The sequence below is a fragment of the Octopus sinensis genome, linkage group LG4, assembly GCF_006345805.1.
Source record: "Octopus sinensis linkage group LG4, ASM634580v1, whole genome shotgun sequence".
Lineage (NCBI taxonomy): Eukaryota > Metazoa > Mollusca > Cephalopoda > Octopoda > Octopodidae > Octopus > Octopus sinensis.
Genome location: NC_043000.1, coordinates 151,729,406 through 151,756,455, shown reverse-complemented (window position 1 = coordinate 151,756,455; position 27,050 = coordinate 151,729,406). Strand labels below are relative to the sequence as shown.

At 37.0% G+C, this 27,050-nt stretch overlaps 1 protein-coding gene across 1 annotated transcript; it reads left to right on the top strand.

The window, feature by feature from the left end:
- Window positions 1–50: 50 nt before the first annotated feature.
- Window positions 51–22,699, top strand: LOC115210974 (ganglioside-induced differentiation-associated protein 1). The gene is made up of 5 exons (XM_029779800.2): window positions 51–386; window positions 10,899–11,091; window positions 12,083–12,253; window positions 16,596–16,796; window positions 20,721–22,699. The coding sequence occupies exons 1-5, from the start codon at window positions 249–251 to the stop codon at window positions 21,041–21,043; spliced, it is 1,026 nt and encodes a 341-aa protein (XP_029635660.1). The 5' UTR covers window positions 51–248; the 3' UTR covers window positions 21,044–22,699.
- Window positions 22,700–27,050: the final 4,351 nt, after the last annotated feature.

Below are 27,050 nucleotides of genomic sequence, written 5' to 3'. Positions count from 1 at the left end.
TAAAGGTATCCTTTGTTCGTTTTCCGTTTCTCTTCTTCGAATTCCAATTTTGGGAAACTATCAGGAAAAAGTAACCGATGGAACCGAGTTAAAGACAATCAGTGAATGTCATTTTCCCATTATAGGTAATTCCCCCATCACTAGATAGGTATATTTGAGTTAGATCATTTGTTCTATCGCGCAAACCCGTCGAAATACTCTTGGTAAACCAGCTATTCCTGTTTGCGATAAATACCATTGATAGCATTATGTCACGGCCATCCAGCCGACCAGGCAGTACGCCGTCGAGCAGACGCGCCAGTATAAGTCCCTGCAAGGTCACTGCCGCAAGCATGAAAAACCGGTTCATGCTGTACTTTCATCCCTTGTCTTTCTACTCGCAAAAGGTAATGTGTCACAAAAGAATATATTTCCACGATAAGTGCTTTGCAATTTTAAAATAGCAATTTTTTTCGATACATGTGTTCCCATATATGTTAAAACGCAGAATCTCAAAGTTATTCTTTGTTTTTTTTTAATTCCTTTGTTGATGGTTCTTTTGATGTTTGTCACACCTCATGAAAAAAAAAAAAAAGTTATTTTAATTACGAAATTTTGTCGTTTAATTACTTCGTGGTTGAAGAAAAATTGCATTTATAAATTAAGTTCTTTTATAGGTTTTGTTTTTAAATGTTTCTGAAATATAAACATTCATTTCTGATATTTATATTCGAAATTCAAACTTTTCATTCATTTCAAATATCGAAAATTTATTTTATTTAATTTCTGTTTTATCAACAAAACCTGTTTTGCGAAATGTTAATTTTTCTATTCATGTCCTGGTTCATATATATTATGTTTAAAAACTTCGTGTATTTATTTTCTAAATGTTTTGTATTAAATGCAAATCTCTGATATTTTATAAAACCCGCGTATAAGTTTATTTATAATCAACACACAGCTTGTAACTGATTTGAAATGTTTTATTGAATTATTCTGAAACATCTGGAGTACACAAAAGGGTTTACTACGTAGCAGGTTCTTTTGAATTGGGAAGCTTAATGTGTATGAGATCAGCATGACCAGATGGTGAACAAAAATATAGACGCATCTTTTGTCAATCTTAGATATAAGTACGAATACATTTTACTAAAATTAATAATTCGGCAATGTTTGCTACGACAAACGAAACATTGCCAATAATTCCTACTTTCATGCACCCAGCCTTACCCCCCAAAATTTCAGAATAAAAATGTAACCCGGCTGTTATTTTAGCTACGTAATCAACAATGCATGTGTAACGTAATTTAGCAAACCGACAGCATGCATGGGTTGACAGAAATAGTCGTAGGGTTGCAGAAATTGAATAATTCTGTTTTTAAAAAATACAGAACAATGTTTTTATACTGCAGAATTGTACAGCTGATCACATCTTTTATTATTGTTTAATATACGGAGTTTTTCTTTTTAGCAGGATGCTGCTATCTAAACTAGAAGTCACCATATCTTAGCTCTTTGAAACTGACGTACGTGGGAAAATGACCCTCTTCTTCCGGTTCATCCCCACATAAACAAAAGAACTAAAACACGATTTATAGTTATATATAATAAATAAATTATTTCTATTTGAAAATAAACCCTCAAATTTAAAAAATGATACTTCATAAATTCGTGCTTTGTGGTATCGCTTATCACTAGAGCGTCGGGGTTCATATGTTGATGGGTTGTCTATGTGACTGTGACATAAACGATTTCATTACATGTTGACGACTTCGAAAAGTTCTCGATCGCTCATCCACCCCTCGACAGAGGCAAAGTAAATTAAAATGTCTTACATTAGGGTACAACCATTATATCACTGGTATTTTTTTTTACTTTTTGTTATCGACAACAGGACAGAATTGAACTTCGAACAAGCAAGGACGAAACTGAAAGATTTTAAATATACGTAAAAAGAAAAGCCAGTGTCCTGGATTCTACATTATCTGCTAATCCAATGTAATGACAGTAAATACTTTTCGTGACATTGGTGTAACAGTAAAAAATACCCTACTTTAGTACGTTTAAATGTGCTATAGGTTTGTCACATTGAATCGGTCGAGTTTCACATATGTAAGTGTGTGGCCCTACTGAATCACACATCAGCCTTATTTGTTAGTGGAAAAGCTAGTCAGCGCTCGTTAAATATATCAGTGGGTGAGATTTGATATTCACTTCATTACAGGAATTTTGTATTATTATTATTTAAATATTGTTATTTAACCTAAGTAGCGCCCATGACATTTGTAGACCCTCCCAGATTTGATGGAATCAATGTTTAATGTTCAGCTTCAACTTTTGTTGGTGGGCATCTATAAAAAAGGGGAAACGTGCTAACGTAGTCGCTCAACCTGCTAGAAATAACAGCCATAGCTTCCTTAAATCACATCCTACCTAATTAAAGCAGAACACATTGGAGAATGTAGTTCTAGAAACAGTATGCAGTGGAGAAAAATAGGATGCTTAGGATTGCAACACAGATAATCAGTTAATCTTAATTCTGCTCAATTAGTGCAGACCTAAGGCTAAAGAACAATAACGTGGACTGGTATAGAATTGGGGAAATGCTTAATGCGGGTATGAAACGCAATGAGGATGACGATAAATACGTGTGTATCGGGTGGGTTTTAGACCGAATGGAGTTGGTTAGTTCGAAGGAATTAAGTCTATTGGAATAACTGCAAAGAGAGAGAGGGTTGTGAACTATTGTTTGGAGTGTACTTATGGAAAAATCTTTGTTAATCAGCCGGGAAATCTTCACTCGAATTAAATCGTTTTCCACAATAAAAGATACTACTTCAGTTTCTTGGTATTTGTATATTGAACCGATGAGGGGTCATCGACGTAGTCGTTACACCTGGTAGAAATAACTGCCAAATGTTCCTCAAACTCCTGTCCGAACAGAAGACTGATCACTACTGAAAGAATGCTTTTGATCATGGTTTTCCTGATATTGGTTGACCCAGTTCACAGTAATAATGTCATGGGTCTGCTACTGCATTATAAACAAGCTACTTCACCAAGTATTTTATATCTGTCTATCTATCTTAATCAATCAAAGTGACTATTTTCTTCTTTTTCATTTACGTTCAGTGAAATTAAACCTACAGTATTTCCTTAAAGTTTAACCGAAAACTGGGGTAGAATTTAATTTTCTAACAGGTACCCTTTTTGGCGGAGCTCTTTTGCTGTGTACATTTTCAGAAGGGCGTGATATATGTATATATCTATATATATATAAAACCTGTGTGTAAGAGAGTTATCGTACTTGGACGACCTGGAAGCGAAAATGTGTTAATCTCTGATACATGTTGTCAGTGGTGATGTTTTTATCAAACTACAATTTTGAACCACTTAATATACACATTTAAGTTGCTGTACGTTTTAATTTACTACCCAACTAATTATAGTTAATGTCGACCTGATTAAGTAGCAGTCGTTGGAAACAAAAACCACTAATAAACACTGTAGCCTGCAATAAAGTGTTGCTCACTGCTATTAGCAGCAGTTTGTGATAATTTAATTCCCGTATAGCAATTACATGCCGTAGAAGCTGTAAATCAAAATACAATAGCTAAGTACTATATTTGAAAATAATTTGAATTAAGAAATTAACGATACAAAATTCACCAATAAGTACATTGGCTTAATATTTGTGTAAATTCACTCAGTGAGTCGGGCGTCGAGATGGAATATCTTGCCATATTAGTCCCGACCCTGCATTTTGAGTTCAAATCACGCCGTAATTAATTTTGCCTTTAATCTTTTAGGGGTCAAGACAGTATGAACGTTGCGACATTTGTTCCAGTTTTTGCATTCTGAGTTAAAATCCTTGCATGACATACTTCAGGGTAGCCTTAATAGGTTGTCTTTGTATAACACTGCTACCTGTCGCAAGCGTTTGAGCGAGCTCTTTGGTTCAAGTTTCCGTGCATCCCTCTCTCTCACCTGTCTTGAAGGTCCTTTAAAGAGTAATGGGAACTGCCTTTCTTCCTGATAAAAAGATATGTCAATAAATTGTAGACTTCTCTGTCAGTTATATCCCACTGCACTGAATATTTTTTCAGTCAACGTTTTAGATTGAAAAGTAGATAAATAATGAATTGTCGAGCTAAGTGGAATTGATAGTTTTCGAGTAATCCCTATGGAAAAGAATACATTTGAAAGCAATTTGTGTCTGGATCCTCTGTAAGGCTCTTCATGTATGAAGCTTTACAAAGGATATTAGTTTTTATCGTCCTGAGAATTAGAAATTATTTTTTTCACTTACTTCATTGGACTAATGTAATTATTATAAGTATTATGATTAACGATGAAGATTTACATTTCTCATAATCATTTAATAACACTATGATGGAGTTTAATGAACAATTAAAACAGAGTAAACAGAGACATTGCTAATGTAGTTTACTCAAAACTGCTGATAGATAACACTAAGCTTGAACTGGATAAGCCCAAATTCCTTGCATCATGATTTGGACTACCTGAAAAATTTTTAAATGCACTTTTGAAAAATTGGCTAAATCTCAAGAAAGCCTTATCATCTCAGACATGTTCCAAGTTTTGGATCTAAATATAAACAAAGAAGACTGGCTACTGATTTCTTGCTAAAGCTCAATGTGCATGCATTTTTATATCAATTCTCTGCATTCAAAGATGATATAGAGGCAAAATTTATTAATATATAGTTTTTATTTATGACATCAGTTGTACTCAGGCAAAAATATTGCCTTAGAATTTTGCCTCCTCTGTCTCAAACCTAGTTTGCCTTGCAATGGTGCACTCAGTGAGCATTTGTATTTGGATCTGTAGCACAGCGAAAGTTTAATAAACAAAAATAACTGATCTAAGTTAAACATTACAGCAATTGTGGGCTATTACATTCTTGTATTGTCTTGTATATAGAAAGAAATGCTTTGTAGTAAATGGTAAATTAAGCCATATTAACATCTGCAGGCCAAAACCACTGTATTCTGACATATCTGTTCATAATGTTAATGTAAAAAGTATAAATCCTGACCAGCCTGATAATGAGGAAGTAGCTTCAACCATTTAGTATTCAAACTGGCCAAACCCAGCCCAGATATTCTATGCGTTTTATGTTCAAACTGACCAGATCAGGCCTCTCACACTTACCCTAAAGTGTCACTAAAAATAAACAATCACATCATTGAAATCTCAAATCTATGAGATAATGTATGATAAATTCAAAACAATGAGAATAATTAAGCATTGCATATGATTGAGTAATCTAAATACGAAAGGGTTAAACATTATTTGTGCAACAAATGATGATTTATCTTGGGTAAATGTAAATTGAACAAATGTCTGGTTCACATACAACTGGATACTGGTGTGGCATTCTGCATAATTTTGCCTTGCTTTTAACAAAATTCTTGTCTATCATCAAACCTACTCATAAGCATTTAACCTCTGATGAAGGTTCAAACTTTCAACAGCTTGGCTTGACTCAGGAGATAAAAACAGTACTTCAACTTCTTTGTGGTTAATTGTTCTTATAATTTTGAATAATTAATTGGTGCAAACATTCTGAAAGTTACATCCTGTTGCATGTTTCTGAGTATTTACCATTGATAAATGCCTTTAATGCTAAAATTTCAGCGCTGGGTACAGTTAGAAATAAAATGTGTTCAGTGCACCAAGTTCTTGTACACATAAAAAGGAACTTAGAAAGGAACTTCACAATCGTGGAGTAATGGGAAATATAACTCCATGACTTAAAAGCTAAAGTTCTTTCCACATTTTATGTCACACATACGGGTGTGTAACAAACACTGAAAAAAAGTAGGAGCTTGTATTTACTCTTTTACAGACATTTGACTGCGGCCATGCTGGAGCACCGCCTTTCTCAAGCAATGCTAGGGCGACAAACACAGACACACAAACACACACACGCATATATATATATATATATATATACTCTTTTTACTCTTACTCTTTTACTCTTTTACTTGTTTCAATCATTTGACTGCGGCCATGCTGGAGCACCGCCTTTAGTCGAGCAACTCGACCCCGGGACTTATTCTTTTTGTAAGCCCAGTACTTATTCTATCGGTCTCTTTTTGCCAAACCGCTAAGTGACGGGGACATAAACACACCAGCATCGGTTGTCAAGCAATGCTAGGGGGACAAACACTACAGACACACAAACACACGCATACATATATATATATATGCCGGTGGCACGTAAAAGCACCATCCGTTCGTGGCCGTTTGCCAGCTCCGTCTGGCTCCTGTGCAGGTGGCACGTAAAAAGCACCCACTACACTCGCGGAGTGGTTGGCGTTAGGAAGGGCATCCAGCTGTAGAAACACTGCCAGATCAGACTGGGCCTGATGCAGCTTCTGGCTTCACAGACCCCAGTTGAACCGTCCAACCCATGCTAGCATGGAAAGCGGACGCTAAATGATGATGATGATGATGATGATGATGATATGACAAGCTTCTTTCAGTTTCCATCTACCAAATCCACTCACAAGGCATTGGTCGGCCCGGGGCTATAGCAGAAGACACTTGCCCAAGATGCCACACAGTGGGATTGAACCCAGAACCATGTGGTTGGTTAGCAAGCTACTTACCACACAGCCACTGCTGCGCCTTTTCAATATGGATTGAAAAACGTAAAAAAATGCTGGGAATATGTTAATGATAGTCAATTCAATTACTTCTTAAACTGAAGCCTTCTTAAGATCCATTTGAAGCTAAGAAATGTCCATCTGCATTAGATTTGGTATTCAAATGACAGCAGTGCCATACAATAGATTGGAATTCACTTAATTGTAGGAATGATTTAACTGACTTGGTTGTAAGAAATATTGAAGTCTTGCTTACAATCCAGACTCTAATGGTGTTGCTGAGTAAGTCATTAGAACAATCAAGTTTCCATTAAAAGGTCACTGTCTCAATTAGAATAACATACATCTGTCATATTCCTATTACTCCAAGCAGAGAAATTACTTATCAAACAATTAAGAGTAGCAGTAACCTTTTTTTTTATCAGGTTGGACAAATGGGTCATCACAAGGGCAATATAATGAAATTTACTTTAGTTGCATGTTATCTGATTATTTCTGGCAAAAAATCTTAGCCTGAATTTATCTTTTAGTCAAAAAGGTGGAGGTGCATGACTTAGTGGTTATAGTGTTGGACTCATGATCATAAGATTGTGGTTTCAATTCCCGGACTGGGCAATGCATTGTATTCTTGAGTCACTCCATTTCACATTGCTCTCGTCTACTAAGCTGGCAAAAATGATTAATCCTATGACAGGCTGGCATCCCATTCAGGGGTGGCATGACTGCACCGCATAATCCAGGAGACCAGTCTTCCCATTTTCCCTTACAGAGCCTTTGGGATGGTTGAGAAAGAGAAAGGTATCCATGAACTGAAGACCTGGTCCAAATGCACTTAGAAAAGGGAACTCTGCTAAAGGCACCCAAGGTGCAAAGGGATGGATTAAGTCTTATTATCCAAGTAGGCAGGAATTGGTAGAATACTAAGCATCTGATTCAACATTCTTACACTTCTGTCACTCTACCATCCTGGATTGGTACTTCATTCTTTTATTGACATCCCAAAAGGATGAAAGGCAAAGTTGACCTCACTAAGCTCAAATATCATCATCATCGTTTAACGTCCGTTTTCTGCGCTAGCACGGGTTGGAAGGTTCGACTGGGGTCTGGGAAGCCAGGGGCTGCACCAGGCTCCAGTCTGATCTGGCAGTGTTTCTACAGCTGGATGCCCTTCCTAATGCCAACCACTCCGCGAGTGTAGTGGGTGCTTTTCACATGCCACCTGCACAGGTGCCAGGGGGGTCTGGCATCGTCCACGATTGGTTGGTGCTTTTAACGTGCCACCGGAACGGAAGCCAGCCAAGGCGGCGCTGGCATTGGCCACGTTCGGATGGTGCTTTTTATGTGCCACCGGCACAGAAGCCAGTAGAGGCGGCGCTGGCATCGGCCACGTTCAGATGGTGCTTTTTATGTGCCACCAGCACAGAAGCCAGTTGAGGCGGCGCTGGCAACGGCCACGTTTGGATGGTGCTTTTTATGTGCCACCGGCACAGGTATCACAACTACTATTTCCATTGATATTTGTTTCGATGTTCATGTACGTATAAAAAAAATTATAAAACATCATTTTTAAACAAATAGCTCCCTTCAAAATATCCTTCATGAAGCACATGTGATCATAAATGTTATTAATTGGCTGATATTACTACCTTCTCCACCTTTATGTTGAATTGCCACTTGATTTTGTAATGCCCTGTAGTAATGTTTCTAACAGGTCAACATCATTAATTTCTATAATCATCATCATCGTTTGACCGTGGTCGAGACAATGGAATTTACTATGCTACGCCAGACTTCACGGTGCATCATAGCATTACGGAGGTCCTGTTGCTGGATGCCTGTATCCCTGGAGACTACTACATTCAATCTTCAGCATCTCCCATATTCCCAACACGTTTAAGACATACTAATTCTCACCACAACTTAAAAGACTAGTGTAATATCGTCATTTAAGAACTGCAGATTTACATCTGATAACCTGATTAATCTTCTAGGTTTGAAGTAATATGATATTTATGATATGTAAAAATATCTCCAACACATCTGCAGATTGTGTCTGGTTTGTGATTTCATTGTTATTCTAATGTTGCCACTTAACTTTTGTTTGCTTGCTTGCTTGTTGTTGGGACTGTTTAGAATAACAACCAGTTCAAAGTTAAACAGTTTCATAGAGGATTGTTTGGGTCATTTTAGTGAACATCATCATTTAGCATCCGCTTTCCATGCCAGCATGGGTTGGACGGTTCAACTGGGGTCTGTGAAGCCGGAAGGCTGCATCAGGCCCAGTCTGATCTGGCAGTGTTTGTACGGCTGGATGCCCTTCCTAACGCCAACCACTCCGTGAGTGTAGTGGGTGCTTTTTACATGCCACCCGCACAGGTGCCAGACGGAGCTGGCAAACGGCCACGGACGGATGGTGCTTTTACGTGCCACCGGCACGGGGGCCAGGCGAGGCTGGCAACGGACACGAACGGTTATAAAAAATTCAGTTATAACAACTGCCTAAAGTTTTGAACTTAGTTACTTTTGTAGACATAAGAGAACCCTGCAAGAACTGGAACCACGAGAGTGAAAAGGTTGAGGAAGAATGCTATAACAGTTTCTGTTAAGAAGACTTGCAGAGTGTACTTCCTTAATAGTTCAGCTTTGGATATTTCTTTCATTATTGTTAAAGTCATACATAAAACCTTGTAATCTATACTCTCAGTAATATACAACTATTTTAAATTATTGATACACATTTAAAATTTTATTTGATTATGAAAAAAAAGAAAACCCCAAAAAACATTCAGTAAATGTCAAATATTTGAGATGTGTTGTTAACAAGATAGGATTTTTCTGACTATTAACATCATCTTTATAGATGTAGGATTGTTTAATATTTATTTTGAAACCGTTTCACTTCATTTGATGGTCGAGTGAATAAGATTGTTATTACCTTGAGTTTAGAAATAAAAGTTGCTATTTTGAATCTAGTCTGGTCCTATGTACACATCCAGATTTGTCATGTTGCTTTGGCTACTAATGGTAACTTGTAATCCAGTACATGTTATGTGATCTGGTCATTGATATCTAAATCAGCATCTCCATCAGGCTACTTTGTTGAGGAGGATTGCTAGAGACTCAGCAAGCCAAAACAAGACATACAAAAGGACCGATGACCTCAGCATAGGGCCAGTGATTCTCTAGCAATAGTGTATGGAGAAATAGAAATACTCCTAATTCTTGTCAAATCCAGTATGCATTTCTTCCAGAATCCAGTGGCAACTGGTGACCCTAAGTTTTGCGTGTATCCTATGGGAAGCTGGAGTAAAACCAGTTATCACATTAATTTTTATGGTTTGGTATATTGGGGACAAGGGATTTTGTAAAACCACTAAAGGACACGCATTAACCTGACAATCTGCAAACTGAAGTAAAGTTGTTACAGATACACATCTGTGAATTAGATTCCTAATGACAATAAGATACCAAACCAACCAAAAATGCATCTCATTTCAAAACATAGATTAATAGTCTGAGAGAGGATTATCTTATGTACAACTTATGTTAACCCTTTCGCTACCAACCCGGCTGAAACCAGCTCTGGCTCTGAGTACAAATGTCTTGTTTTTATAAATTTTGAATTAAAATCTTCCACCAATCTGTAGTCACAATTTATGTTCCTAACACTAGCTGAATAATAACTAAGTTATTTTACTAAATTCTTTGTTATATTTAAAGTAATTCAAAGAAACACAGAACAGGAGTGGCTGTGTGGTAAGTAGCTTGTCTACCAACCACATGGTTCCGGGTTCAGTCCCACTGCGTGGCACCTTGGGCAAGTGTCTTTTACTATAGCCTTGGGCCGACCAAAGCCTTGTGAGTGGATTTGGTAGACGGAAACTGAAAGAAGCCCGTCATATATATATATATGCGTGTGTGTGTTTGCGTGTCTGTGTTTGTCCCCCTAGCATTGCTTGACAACCGATGCTGGTGTGTTTATGTCCCCGTTAAAGTCCCGGGGTCGAGTTGCTCGATTAAAGGCGGTGCTCCAGCATGGCCACAGTCAAATGACTGAAACAAGTAAAAGAGTATCTCAAAATAAATACGGTAACGAAAGGGTTAATGAAGCTGACTAACCAGGAATAACTACTTAAAAAACTGATTTAAGGTTTAAATGTTCATGAAATAGATGATGGTTCTTAGTATAAATGTGAGACTAGCTAAATTTTTAAATACTTTACATTTTCCATGACTATTATTAGACTGAGATAATTAATCAGTTATTTGATATTTATCTCACAGGTTGTTTTAGCTCTGTACGAGAAAGAAATTCCGTTCAAGAGACATTATGTAAACTTACTTGCTGGTCAACAAAATGAACCCTGGTTTTTGGAAATCAATCCTAAAGGAAAAATACCCGCCTTGAAAGATGGAGACAAAGTTATTGTTGAATCAGACAACATTATTGATTACTTAGAATCGACTGTTCAATCAGGTGAGAAAGTCCCTTTTTTTTTATATTTTGCGTGACACATTTACTTGTATCCCAGTATACAAATGTAGCTAAGTGGTTATAATACCTCTTGTTTTTTTTCTTTTCTGTTATCCTTTTTAATGGATTTTGCTTTTACAGAAAGATTGTGTGAATGTGTGAATATCCTTTGTGAGCCGCTCTCCGGCTATCTATCTGCGGCTTTATATAGCTATGGTAAGACCTCACCTGGAATTTGCATCACCGGTCTGGAACCCCTATCTTGCCCAGGATATCAATCGTCTGGAAGCTGTTCAACGACGTGCAACCAAAAGAATACCCTCCATCAGGCATTTGCCATATCCTGAACGCCTTACTTCCCTGGGCATGGACACATTGAAACTCCGACGTCTGGCAGCTGACTTGGCAGACACCCATAAAATTATCAACCATCGTACAAACAATAACTCTGAGCACCTTTTCAAACTCCACCCATCTAACACCCGTGGACATATTTACAAAGTAAGAAAACAGCACAGCTCCCATGACTTCAGGAAACATTTTTTCACGCTGAGAGTTGCTGAAGCATGGAACAAACTGCCGGCATCAGTTGTTAGTTGTCGGAGCACTGCATCCTTCAAAACCTCCATGCTTTCTGAGATTTGCCAACACTACACCTGATTTTCTCCCCTCCATACACACACAAGCATGTATCTGACTCATACATTGTTCGCTTTCCAGACATTTGTACATTACTGCATATACTCTATATGCACTTTCTGACAAGTTGTGGTGCACCTGAGCACTGTATACAATAATTTCATTATTATTATTAAATGGAAAAGTGTGTGTGTGTGTGTTTATGCATTGCTAGCTCTGAGAAATTTTCATTAATCTAAAAATGAAAATATTTTAAAATTATAGCCCTGAATATAAACCCTAGAATATTGTTGATATGCATTTGTTATGAAATATTCTTTAATATTATTATTATTTTTTCCTTTTGTCTTGTTAGTTGTTACTCTTGTTCCTGATGAGTCTTTTGAAGTTGGTCAAGAAGTATCACGAATAAGAAAGCTCTTAAATTGTGTCAAAGTAGAAATTATTTCATATGGAATTATTATGCATGAAGAGCTTTCTATAACTGGTTGTAAATTACCGTTTTATGTACAGAAAACAATGAAAGGTAAGTTATTTCATCATACATTAACATACACATAATAAATCCCAGATGACTATCTTAATAAGTTGTTGGGATTACTAGGTGTTTTAAACATTGATTCCAAGCCCCCAAAAATGTGTTTGTAGTTATATAATACAAAAAATATATTAGGTCATCCCATAAATAATGTGTTTTTTTAATACTTTCTTTATTTTTCAAAATTAACAGTCTTTTTTATCTAAAATATACTCTCCTTCATGTTCTACACTGCTCTTCGATCTATCTGGTAGACTTGCAAGGTCCCTCTTCCAAAATTCACTTGTCTATGACATAAAATACTCCTCCAGTACTGTTCTGACCTCCTCTACAGAATTCATATTTTTGCCATCCAAATTATTTTGAAGACTGCGGAATAAATGAGAGTCAGAGGGGGCAATGTTGGCGAATATGTTTTGTGGGGCTTTGTTTCCCATTCAAATTGTTCCAGCTTTTGGAATGTGACCGAGCATTATCCTGATGGAAAAACACCTTTTGTCTTGAAACCAAATATGGTCATTTTTTTTACTAGCGCTGACTTAAGCTGTTTGCAATAGATCTCCTTTCTCATCGTTTGGTTTGAGTTTAAAAGTTCAGAGTGGGCTAAACCTTTCATATCCCACCAAACTGTTTGGGAGTGGCACTTCTTCACACAGCTCTCCTCATCCATCCACAGTACATGACTTTACCAATGCAAACGTTTCTCTTACATGCCACATCCGATGCTTCTTATATCTAACATTTCGCTCAGGGAGCTTACACTCTGTCGAGTGTGCACACTGACATTACACATTCAGCGGATCATTCTAGCTTCATTTCTTTTGAGCCTACGCATGACTTCAGCTGTCATGGTCCATGTTTCACTGCCGTGAAGCGTGGCAGTTCACACACTTGCATCGTACAATCTACCTTTCACTCTGAGCAAGAGGCCCTTTGTCACCAGTAGGGGTAGAAGCTTTCTGAACTTTGCTCAGACTATTCTTATTCTAGTGGTAACGCTCTCTGATAATCCACCCCCACTACAGACTTAGTCACCTAGGCAGGGGAAGTTATCAACTACTTCTAGTTTCTCCCTCTGGCATGTGATGGAATCTGTTTTCTGAGCATCTGTGGTGTTTATTGCCCCTGTGCATCAGCTGCATGTGAAAGCTATCTTCATTATTAATCTTCCTTTGATGTTGCTGCACCTCTTATGTGTCCATAGCTTACACTGGGTACATCTTATGGATTTTCTACCTACACCTTTTCTACAGATCGAGCAGGGCCACCTACGTGAAGGGGTATGTGATGTGTTCACCTTCTTACTTACTAGAACTTTTTGGTCTTTGCAACATTGACTCTAAGGCCCTTCGATTCTAAACCTTGCTTCCACACTTGAAGTTTTTCTCTAGTTCTGGTAGGGATTCTGCTATGAAGGCCAGGTCATCAGTATAGAAGAGCTCCCAGTGGCAACCTGTCTTGAATTCCTCTGTTATTGCTTGGAGGACTATGATGAATAAGAGGGGGCTGAGGGCTGATCTTTGATGGACCCTTACTTCTACCCGTAATTCTTCACTATACTCATTCCAATCCTAACCCTTCTAATGGCATCTCTGTATAGGGCCTGTACAGTTCTTATTAACCATTTGTCAATCCCTAGTTTCCGCAATGCCAACCAGATAAGGAATCGGGGGACCCTGTCAAAGGCTTTCTCCAAGTCCACAAAAGCCAAATATAGGGGTTTATCTTTGGCTAGGTATTTCTCCTGCAGTTGCCATACCAGGAATATAGCATTGGTGGTGCTTCTACCTGGCACAAAGCCAAACTACATCTCATCTAAGCAGACTCTCTCCCTAATTAGTTGGGCTATGGCCCTCTCCGTGACCTTCATCACCTGATCCAGCAGTTTGATATTCCTGTAGTTATTTCTGTCTAAAACCTCACCTTTACCTTTGTAGCAGTTGACTATGGTGTTGCTATGCCAGTCATTGGGTATAACTCCATCATGAATTATCTTCCATTATAGCTTTGAAAAAATAACTGTTAAAATCAAACTGCACTCTTCAAAGCTTACATTAAGAATAAGTACAAGGTAAAATTATTACCTGCTTTTATAGCAAGTTGATGCAGGTAGTTTATCCCATCCCCCTCTGATTTTTAATTCATGCAGTTGAAAACCTATTATTTATGGGATGACCCAATATTTGTCATGGAAATTTAAAAAGAAAACAAATTTTTGCGTATGTTTTACATATGATACATTCTTAATATATACTGATTTATTTGGATATATTCTATTTAAAATTTGGTCTTCCTATCTTCTTCCATTAACATCATTCAGTTTTTGGGAAAATGTTTCCTTTGCATTTTTGATGTTATTTATTAGTTTTCTGCAGAATAGTCATGATGAGGACTGTAGAAAATGCTGTAACAAGTCTACCAATCCACTGCCCTTACTTAATAATGATAATAATAATGATTTAATGATTTCTCGTATAATAGGTACAAGGTACAAGTCAGAAAACAACACAGCTCCCATGACTTTCGGAAACATTTTTTCACGCTCAGAGTTGCTGAAGCATGGAATAAACTGCCTGCGTCAGTTGTTGACTGCCATGACACTGCATCCTTTAAGGCCCTCATGCTTTCCGAAATCTGCCAAAACTACACCTGATTATATATACACTTTAGATGAGTTGTAGTGCACCTGAGCACTGGACACAATTATTATTATTATTATTACTATCAGTTAATTGGTAGAGTGAACAGTAATTTAGATAAAACTCGTTTTATTGATTCTGAAAGGATGAAAAAGCAAAGTATCTAAAGGGACATAAATAAATATTGTCACAAAACTACTGTTAACCTGTGACAGATAATAATTTCGCTCTCATATGTCTTTTTGTTACTATTTTACAATGTTTTACTTTTGAATTGTCTGTCTAAGGTTTTTGAAATGAAAAATACACTGCAGTGAAAATAAAATATTTGACTTCCAATATTAAGCTACTCATAACATGTCTGGCTTCTGTGCCGGTGGCATGTAAAAAGCACCATTTGAGCGTGATCGTTATGAGCGTCGCTTTACTGGCACTTGAACGAAACATTTGAGCAAGGTCGTTGCCAGTTCCGCTGGACTGACTGCTGTGCAGGTGGCACATAAAAAACACCATTTCGAGCGTGGCCATTGCCAGTACCGCCAGACTGGCCCTCGTGCCGGTGGCACGTAAAAGCACCCACTACACTCATGGAGTGGTTGGCATTAGGAAGGGCATCCAGCTGTAGAAACTCTGCCAGATCAAGATTGGAGCCTGGCGTAGCCATCTGGTTTGCCAGTCATCAGTCAAATCGTCCAACCCATGCTAGCATGGAAAGCGGACGTTAAATGATGATGATGATGATGATGATGATTATGATATTTATAAATTTTATGAATTCACTTAAATCATTATTTCTGATAATTAACCCTTTAGCATCTAAAATTGGCCATATCTACCCCAAATATGCCATCTATTTTATGTTCAAACTGGCCAGATCTTGCTTCTCACACCTAGCCTGTAATGCCATTCTAAAAATAGACAATCATATTTTTGAAATCTCAAAGCTACAAGGTAATACATGATGAATTTCAGAAAATGTGAACAAATAAGCATTACATTTGACAAAGTAATCTGAATGCTAAAGGGTTAAAAAGAAGCCTTTTTATTTAGTTTATCATTAAGTCTTTCAAAAAGAAAGCAATACTTAAAAAATCAAGTGTCCCCTGCTGCAATAGCAGTATTCCCATAAGGTCATTTAAGTGCATAGTGTATAGTAGTTCAGAGTGGTCTGTGTATGTGTGTATGCAGATGCATACACTTATGATGCTTTAAAAATTAGGTTGATTGTGTCTCTCTTTTACTCTTTTATTTGTTTCAGTCATTTGACTGCGGCCATGCTGGAGCACCGCCTTTAATCGAGCAACTCGACCCCGGCACTTATTCTTTGTAAGCCCAGTACTTATTCTATCGGTCTGTTTTTGCCGAATCTCTAAGTGACGGGGACATGAACACACCAGCATCGGTTGTCAAGCAATGCCAGGGGGACAAATGCAGACACACAAACACACACACATACACATATATATATATATATATACATATATACGACGGGCTTCTTTCAGTTTCCATCTACCAAATCACTCACAAGGCTTTGGTCGGCCCGAGGCTATAGTAGAAGGCACTTGCCCAAGGTGCCACGCAGTGGGACTGAACCCGGAACCATGTGGTTGGTAAACAAGCTACTTACCACACAGCCACTCCTGTCTGCTTCATTTTCTTAGAGATTTTTTTTATTACCATATTTATTGCAGAAAACTATGGAGCCCGACTGGGAACAATGCTTAAACTTGCAGAGAAAAATCCAAGTTTCCGTGATACTTATCTTTCTAAAAGTCAGCAGACAGCTCAACGTTTTGAACAGATTATGGACATTGAACAAGTAATGCAAGAACTTGAAGATCTTGAGGATATCCTTGATGAAATGGAAACCCTCATCATGTCATCATCAGAAGGTCAGTTACTGTGTTTCTTTCATTTTTATTTTAACAGGAATATCTTTTATCTTTTTATACTTTTGTACATGATTTGTTTTCAGGAGATAAATATCCTTTGTAATCTTACATAAAATGAGAAGATAGTAGGCATGTGGTTCTAGTATTAACTAGCAGTATCGCCTGATGTTGCTCGGGTTTGTAAGGGAAATAACTATATAAGCATTTTTAGAGAGTTATAGCCAAAGAATAGAAAAAAATGCATTAAAAATAGAAAAAAAAATTGTGGTAAATTTTTTTTTAAATCGTTGACATTTTTAGAGAGTTACTTCCCTTATATAATAGCGAAAAATGCATTAAAATGGAAAAAAATGATGGTAAATTTTTTTTAAATTGTAGACGTGCGCTAATACCCAGAAGGGCTCGATATGAATCATGACTATAAGATACCCGCTTTTGGTTACACTGCACCGCAAAATGTGGGAGTAGTTAGGAATCTAAATCGTAGGAGACAGACACACAACCTCTCTTTTATATATAAAGATATGTGAAGGTTTACCAAATCAAGAATCTACATGGGCTGTATCACAATACAGAGAGTACTTGTATCATATACAGGGTCAGAAACTTTTTAAAAATGAAAAGGTGTTTTGGTTGTAATATCTTTAAAGCAAAATTCAAAGATATTAGTTTGATTTCTTTTTTACTCTTAAGAAAAATTTAGTATTGTGTGTGTGTGTGTGTATCTACATAAATATCATTGTTTTATATCTGCTTTTCATGTCCCAGATGGGTCAAAGAATTGCATCTTACTCATGGATTCCATTTTTTTGTATAGCTTCAATTGACTGGATGCTCTTCCTAACAACAATTATTATACAGGGTGCCCTGGGTGTCTTTCGTTATCAGTACTAGAGAGGTTATCATGTCTTCAGCAAGACTAAAATGGGTCCTATCTACTCTATTTTGTTTCTGTTTGCCAATCACTTTACAGTATCTACTAGATGTCTGTTATCATGGTATTAACACTAGAGAGGCAGCTTTGTCCCTTGCAGGACTAGATATCCCTCTCTACTCTGTTGTCCTTTTCTTTCAAATCGAACATGACCGAGTGGAGTGAATAGAAGAGAGAGTGTAAATGTGAGTTTGATAGGAATGGGAGCAATGAGAGAGAGATTGATAACTACACATTGAATAAGAAACTGTATGGATAATGTTATAGGGTAGCTATAAAGACGGGTGATGGTAAGAGAGAGTGAATAATGAATACCAAGAGAATGGTTGACTATAGTAAGTGGCAATGGTAGATATCAATGAAGATTCAGTTGGAAGAGAAGGAGTGATGCCTAGCAGTAAAGAATACTGAAGATTGTTAGTATTGGACATGAGCAGATTCGGTTCTCTCTTTAAGCCATAGATTAAAATAATCATATACTCTTTTACTTGTTTCAGTTATTTGACTGTGGCCATGCTGCAGCACTGCCTTTAGTCGAACAAATCGACCCCGAGACTTATTCTTTGTAAGCCCAGTACTTATTCTATCGGTCTCTTTTGCCGAACCGCTAAGTAACAGGGACATAAACACACCATCGGTTGTCAAGCAATGCTAGGGGAACAAACACAGACACACATACATGTATACATATACATATATACGACAGGCTTCTTTCAGTTTCCGTCTACCATATCCACTCACAAGGCATTGGTCGGCCCGGGGCTATAGCAGAAGACACTTGCCCAAGATGCCACGCAGTGGGACTGAACCCGGAACCATGTGGTTGGTTAGCAAGCTACTTACCACACAGCCACTCCTGCGCCTATATGAAGTTTGATAATTCGATTTTCTATCTATTGAATTAAATTTTATATCTGGAAAGAGAAAGTGATTTCTGTTGGCAAGAATTTGGTTGGTGAAGGATGTTGCCAGAAACACCAAATTCAACTTCATACTATTATTATTATCATCATGTAATGTCTGCTTTTCACGTTTGTGTGGGTCAGATGGAATTTGGTGAGGTATATTTTCTGTGACTAGATTTCTATGGCCAGACATGTTTTCCACAGAAAACTGGGAGTGAACAACACTGCATGTATGACAGTGGTGCTTGTCTCCAACCATCACATAATGACAAGACACTGGTACAAACAAATACACGTGTGCATTACACACACACATAAATATATAATTTGTTGACAAGAAATCCAGGGGAGACAATCTAGAAATTTAAATTGAAAATAGACTATAGTGGGAATTGCAACTGATCTCTGGACTTGATACAGCCTTAATCGACCTATCAGTGAATGATAGCTTAACCAACTGTGAGACATATTATGAATTGAAATATATATAAGATTCTGTGAATAAGTAATGAGTGCTGCAATAATTTTTTAAAAATCGTCATCATCATTTGCTGGTTCAACAGGAGCTGACAAACCAGAGAGTTACACCAAGTGCCATTTGTTTGTTTTGGCATGGTTTCTACACCTAGATTCCTTTCCTAACGCCACCCACTTAACAGAATGTATTGAGTGCTTTTTACATGGCACTTGTGGGTGGGGTGGGGGTCACCAAGTAGGTTGCAAGACAAAAACCTTTCAACTGAGAGAGGGAGTGGAACTGAAGGTAGTGGCTGTGAGTGAGGTGAGAGTATAATAGAGGGACAGAGATAGTTATCTTACTATAGAGATATTTGGCTACCCCAGTAGGACGAGGAAGGAGAGAAAGAGTAAGAAAGACAATGGGTACAAAGTGGGTAGAGGTATGGTACATATGCTAGATCATAGAGTGTGTGCAGATAGGCACATGTGGGAGAGTGGAGGGGCCTGCAGTGGGTGGTTATCGTGGGTAGTGAGGTGTTGGAAAGAAGAGTTGTGGGGGTGTTTTGAATGAGGCCAAATTGTGTGAAATGGGGCATGGTCATAAAGAACACGCCTGTATGTATGGATAGCCAGGATTTTACTTAACTGAACTTGTCTTCTCAAGCACAGAATATCGCCAGAGATCTCAGTCCTTTGTCATTGCCTTGATGAGACTCAACATCTGAAAATTCATCTCCCCCCACTTTGTCCCATGTCTTCCTGGGTCTACCCCTTTCACAGGTTCCTTCCACAATTTGAGATTGGTACTTCTTTATGCACTGTCCTCATCTTTACTCATATCACATGACCATACCAGTGCAGTCTTCTTTCTTGCACACTACATCTTATGACTCTTATACCCAATTTTTCTCTTAAACCATTTACACTGTGTCATACAAGGTTTCATTTTTGAGCCTTCACATGTACTGTGTAGTCACAGTTTAAAAAGAGTGATTGGTGTAAAATGATTTAATATATTTAAAGTAGTGAAGCAAGAAATTTTAAATAACTTTCTCACCTCAAACAAACAGGTTTACATTACAAACTATCTTAATTCTAATCCTGCTGTAAAAAAGTTTTCTAATTTATATTTATTTCAGTATCTGAAATAGCATCATCTATGTGATGATCCAACTATCACACACACATATATATATATAGTTAATCCAAACATGAAAACACAACGCAAGGTAGTGGAACAAATATAGTATTATTGAACGCTCAGGAAAGAAGGAGGGTTTAACGTTTCGAGTGGAGCTCTTCGTCAGAAACATAGAAAAAGGAAAGATCCAAAGAAGGGAAGACGGAAGAAAAAAAATCGCCAACGGTACACTACACACATACACATTTTGGGAACAATAGCATCGTTGATTAAGTTTCCAACAAGTTTCACAACACATAGTGGTGGCATGATATTGGATGTCTTTGATTTAAAGTTTTTTTAAACCATGTCGTACAAGAAGGATTAGCCTACGAATTATGTTCTTTCTGATTTTTCCATTTTATTTTCGAGACAAAAATATCATACCTGTCAGCTTTTCGACTTTGGTAACTGATACTCATGTTTTGTTTTATTTTGTTTTCTAGGCTCATCAGACTACGACCAAGAGTTGTGGCTGTTTGGTTCTCGATTCACTGCTGCAGACATCAGTCTTATTGTACTGCTGAACAGATTAGTAATGCTAGGAATTGACAGCCGTTACTTCTCTGAAGACCGAAGGCCCTACTTACTGAAGTACCACAAACAGCAACTGGAGAGGGCTTCAGTAGGTCGCTTGTTGAAAGAAATTGAAACCATTAGGAAAACAATGTATTGGCAATCAATATTAAAAAGCTCATCTTTCAGTCGATGGGCAACAATAGGTTTAGGTATTGGTTTGGGCTATTTAATTTATAGGCATATTAATTAAAAGGATCCTGTTAACACCATTTTCTGTTTTTTTATCAAATCAGATATCTACAGCTGCATTACACATTTCCAGATTTCTATGCAAAATGTTCGTCTTTGCATTTTGTTGAACTGAATCGAAGGATTTATTCCACATACAAAAATTACAGACCAAGTTGAATCTCCCATTTTGATTAAAACAAAACAACAAAAAAATAGTGAATCTTTAATTTAACACTTACTAAAATAATTCTAATTATAATGGAGCTTATGTATGTAAATCTGTGTATGTAGCTAAAATACTATCAGCCCCTTTTTTTTTTTTTACTGAACTACCTTTCTGATGTAATGAAATAGAAGTATCTCATACCTCACTTTGCCTCTTACACCAACCACCTCTTTGAAGGAATGATATGAAAGCATAAGAGAGTTTTCTTGCAGACATCTGGGCCTGCATACTGTATTGTTGCCTCACAATATGGTCTTGGGGTTCAACAAGAGAGATTTTAGATAGTCACTTGAACTGCAAGAAATAGCAGCTAAATCTCTCTCAAATCATATCTTGGCATCTTTAAATTGGTAGGATGTATTGGACAATGTAGTTCTTGGTATACAAAAAGATGGGATCGTCATGAATTAAGTTTACTTTGAACCAAGAGAATGTTTCTTTGTGGTTTCTTGAGTTGTTACAAATAGCAACCAAATTTCTCTTAAAGCAGACCTGACCATCTTCAAGGAAGCGTACATTGGGCTGATGTAATTTTGTATATATATAAAAAAAGACAATATATGTATTACATAAATAGGGATAAACACTGAAGGGCGGTGTTTCTCGAATATTTAAAAAATATCTGCAGTAAATGAAGTGGTTGCAATGAATATAATTAACAACCTGAGACATAATTACCGTTGTATGTGGAAAGATTTCAGGTTTTCACAGTAAAAAGTTTCAATTGCACTTTATTGTATTCATACAAAATATTGTAGCAACACCCAAAATTAGTGCATTTTATATATGACAATTAACAAGTAAACTTGTATACTATGAAGTTAAGAAAGACAAGACACAGTCTTTCTTGTTCAAAAGTATTATTAGAATATATTACACTTCATTATTATATTCTTTCAAAATGTTTCCTAATTGGAAGCATCTCAGATCACCACTTCTCTATTTTAATGGATCAGAAGTAAATATTTACAAATTTTCTATAACATTTTTATGGATGGTCATGACATATTTGCAGATATGTGTCTAGACTCCAATGTTTTGGCTGTGGTCATTCTAAGGTACCAAAAATGTTCTTTAATTAATTTACACTAACTTGTATATGAATAACAAAGCAAAAACAACAATAATACCTTACACAGGTCACCCAATAACTCAGTAACCATTTGTAATTGTATTACATTTGTGGATGACCTTTTTATATTTATCTGCTGTGAAGCTACACCTGGAAGATCTTGACACTTAATTTGTTTTTTTTACTTAGTTGCTCTTAAATCCTTTTAGAGGAGAGGAGTTTAGTTGAGTAAATTAATTCAGTAAGACTACTAATGGTACCTGCTGATTCTAAAGAGATTTGAACACTGAATCATAAATTAAAGGGTTACCTTGCAGTAGTTTTAGTTAGTTGTAAGCCTCTGTTGAACTTTTAATCATGCTCAATATAAAATTTTTTAAAAAATACCCAAGAATCTCAGTCATTATTTTAATTTACTCCTCTCCACGTTATATTAAAAATTTTTTTTTTAATGTTTGATTGTGTACAAAATTGCAAAGCTTCTTGTTCCTACTATTGTGTGCAGATTATCCTAATTCTAGCATAAAGTTTTTCATTTTAGAATTTTGTGTGAAGAGTTTGGATACTTTGTAATTTGCAGTAGGATTTGTTTCTTTTTACTGAACAAAAATATACTGTTGACATCAAATATAAACCAAATATTGTAAAGCAATTTGAATTTTTCAATCTAATAAAACATTTATTTAATTAATTTAGTGATATTGTTATTTTGATGAGAAAACTGAAGTTTATATTTTGCTTTATTTCAAAAGATTCAAGGTGTATAACTTGCATTCTGTATAAGTAAAAGTTCTCCATACCCACAGATGGATGTAAAACAGCTTGAAGAAATGACCAGTGAGTGGTCAGCTTGGAAATGGTTCAAACGATTTTGCAGTGGAGACCTGAACCTTGAAGATCATAAGAGGTAGTGGATGCCCATCTGTCATTGAGAAAGATCCATTTAAAACCACTTGAGAACTGGCAAAAGGACTGCAACCATTTGCATGCAATAGGAAAATCAGAAAATGCACAGATATGAAATTTGCTTGTTGCTGCCTCTCTGTAATCAGACCAATCCATTTCTCGACTGCATTGCAACTTGTGATGGAAAGTGGATTCTGTACATTAATAAAAAATGTTCTTTGCAGTGGTTGAATGAAAATGAAGTACCGAAAATCTTTCCTAAACCTGTGTTCTTCAAAAAAGTTATGGTGACTGTTTGGTGGTGTACTGCTGGACTTATCCATTAAAACTTCTTAAAAACCATTACCACAGAAACATATTGCTGTGAAATTGCCAAAATGAATGATAAACTGCTACCCCCTCCATCCCAGACTGTTCAACAGAAGCGGCGAGCTGGCAGAAACATCAGCATGCCAGGTGAAATGCTTAGTGGTATATCGTCTGCTGCTACGTTCTGAGTTCAAATTCCGCCGAGGTCGAATTTGCCTTTCATCCTTTTGGGGTCGATAAATTAAGTACCAGTTACACACTGGGGTCAATGTAATTGATTTAATCCCTTTGTCTGTCCTTGTTTGTTCCCTCTATGTTTAGCCCGTTGTGGGCAATAAAGAAATAAGAGGGCGAATTATTCTTCATGACAATGCTCAACCACACGTTTCACTAACAACGCTCAAGAAGTTGAGGGAACTTGGCCACAAACTTCTTCCCTACACCTTTCTCCTACTGACTACCACTTTTTCAAGCACCTTGATGGTTTCCAGCAAGAGGAGTTCAAAAACCAAACTGATGCTGAAAGTGCATTCAAAGAGTTCATCAGCTCCAGAACTCCAGATTTTTATGTTACCAAAATAAACAAACTGGTGACAAAAATGTGTTTATTGTAAGGGTAGTTTGATGAATAAAATTTCTGCCTTGTTGAAATATATTGTGATGAATTTCATGTTTCAAAATGTTGCTTACTTTTCATGCAGCCTAATATATATAAATTTTATGATGGGCTTCTTTCTGTTTCCGTCTCCCAAATCCATTAATAAACCTTTGGTCAACCTGAGGCAATAGAAGTCACTTACCCATGTAGTGGGATTGAACCTGGACCATGTGGTTGGGAAGCTAATTTCTTACCACACAACCATGCCTGAAAATAGTGATTTGTTTTTAAAATAGTAAATACAGTGCTCTTTTCTAGGACATTAGCCAACTAATGAAATGGATACAACAGTGATTAATATTCGAAGTTTGATATAGTGGCCGACTTGGATTATGCAGGAGTTGTTTACCAAAATCTCTTGTGGAAGCGCCATCCAACAAAATGCAAATATATGGGAAACTACCACCTGTGTCATCTCTTATGAAAGGTAAGAGTCCAGTTTGATGGACATTGTTGTAGAGCTGAAAAAGAGGTAATTTCTACTCTTCTCCTCTGGAAGCCATCTACTCGCAATACCAGAGGGCGCACACTCTCCTACCCTGATGTAATTTCCAGGGATACAGGCATCCAGCAACAGGACCTCCGTAATGCCATGATAGACCGTGAAGTCTGGCGTAGCATGGTAAATTCCATTGTCTCGACCACGGTCGAACAATGAAGATGATTACCAAATGGTTTGTTGAATATTTCAGTCCTGCTGACAAATGTCACTGTGAGAAAAATAATTTTAAGCCCATGGAACTTCTGCTATTGGTCATCCTTCAAATCCAGATATACCTGAAAATGTGATTACCTGTTGAAGTTGTTTTCATTCTTCCATCAAACATTACTTCATTATTGCAGCCTGGCCTATTGGATCAATTTTCAAGTCAGTCAGTTGAGTGACTGATAAATGTTAGTCTGACAAAGAATTCTGGAAAAATTACAAGATGCAAGAAACAAAAAAGTATTGAAGAAGCTTGGGAAGTTAAGCAAACATGTCCCATTAAGCTTTGGAAAAAAACCGAATCTAAACGTAGTTAAGGTGTGCTATAGGATAAGCTGAAATAGTCATGATCAGCCATTGCTTCCACAAATGGTGCAAAGAAGTAAGATGTTAGTTAAATACCAACATCATCATCATCGTTTAATATCCGTTTTCCATGCTAGCATGGGTTGGATGGTTCGACCGGAGTCTGGGAAGCCAGGAGGCTGCACCAGGCTTCAATCTGATCTGGCAGTGTTTCTACAGCTGGATGCCCTTCCTAATGCCAACCACTCCGTGAGTGTAGTATATGAAATTTAAGCTGTTGCTTATTTCTCATTCTATTGATGCAAGTGATATCCTGAATTTTTCCACGCTAAATATCTTGATTATCACCTATACCTACAAAAACTTTAGCCCTTTTAACATTCTGATTACTCTGCCAAATGTAACCTTTATTCACAATGTTTTAAATCTACCCTATTATTATCTTATAGCTTCGAGATGTCAATGCTGTAATTTTATTATTTTTAGAATGACAATGTAGGGTAGGTGTGAAGGGCTGGATTTGGTGGTTTGAACAAAAATGAAGGCTGGCTATTTGGGCCACATGTGGTCAATTTAAATGCTGAACGGTTAGGGTTAACCATAAGTTCCAAACTTTAAACCAAAGGAATTACAGACCTGTAATGGTAGTGCTCAATTGTTATAAGGAAGAATTAGAAGTTCATAAGACAAAACAGGTTTCCTTGATGTTATTGGACAGCAGCCATGTGGCACTACCTTGAAGGGTTTAACCCTTAAGTATTCACACTATTCTACCAAATGTGATGCTGGTTTATTCACATTGCATTGAATTAATCCTGCATTATCTCATAGCTGTGAGATTTCTGTGATGTGACTCTTTAACTTGGGAATAATATTGTAGGATAGGGTAAGAGGCTGGATCTGACTGGTTTTGAACAAAAAGGAGGTAAAATATTTAGGCTGGAGATGGTTTGAATGCTAAAGGGTTAACTGAACAAATTGGCCCCAGTAGTTATGTTTTTCTCTCTGTTTTGTTAAATCTGGTAGTAATTTTATTGGTCTTCTTTACTGAAGAAGGATGCAAACAAACAAACATATGTTTCCAGTTTCTGCCAACCAAATTCACTCATATGGAATTGTTTCAGAAACAATCATGTAATTATAAATAGTAGCAGCATGTTACATAACAATACTTATAACATATTTATTAATAATTAACAATTGTTATAATTGCATAATGTGAATGATAAAGATTGCAATTAAATTGGAGTTATCTTAGGGGAAAGGTATAAAAAATGTGTATATGTTTGTATTTTTATCTATATAGGTATTTAAAAGTGGGTACATACATATTTGTAAGCATTCTTCTACTTGCTTCAGTTATGAACTACAGCCAAGCTGGAGCACTGTCCTGGAGGGTTTTAGTTAATCAAATCAACACCAGTATTTATTTTTCTAAATCTATTCTATCAGCATCATTTTTGCAAAAATGTTAAGTTAAGGGGAGGTAAACAAAGTAACACCAGTAGGTTTTATATCTATATAGTATATATATAAATATCTACCTCATCATCATCGTTTAACGTCCGCTTTCCATGCTAGCATGGTTTGGACGATTTGACTGAGGATTGGCAAACCAGATGGCTGCACCAGGCTCCAATCTGATCTGGCAGAGTTTCTACAGCTGGATGCCCTTCCTAATGCGAACCACTCCGAGTGTAGCGAGTGCTTTTACGTGCCACTGGCACGAGGGCCGCCAGTCAAGCAGTACTGGCAATGGCCATGCTCAAATGGTGTTTTTTATGAACCACCTAAAAAAAACTATCTATATTTATATATACACACACATGAGAGACTTATGTAC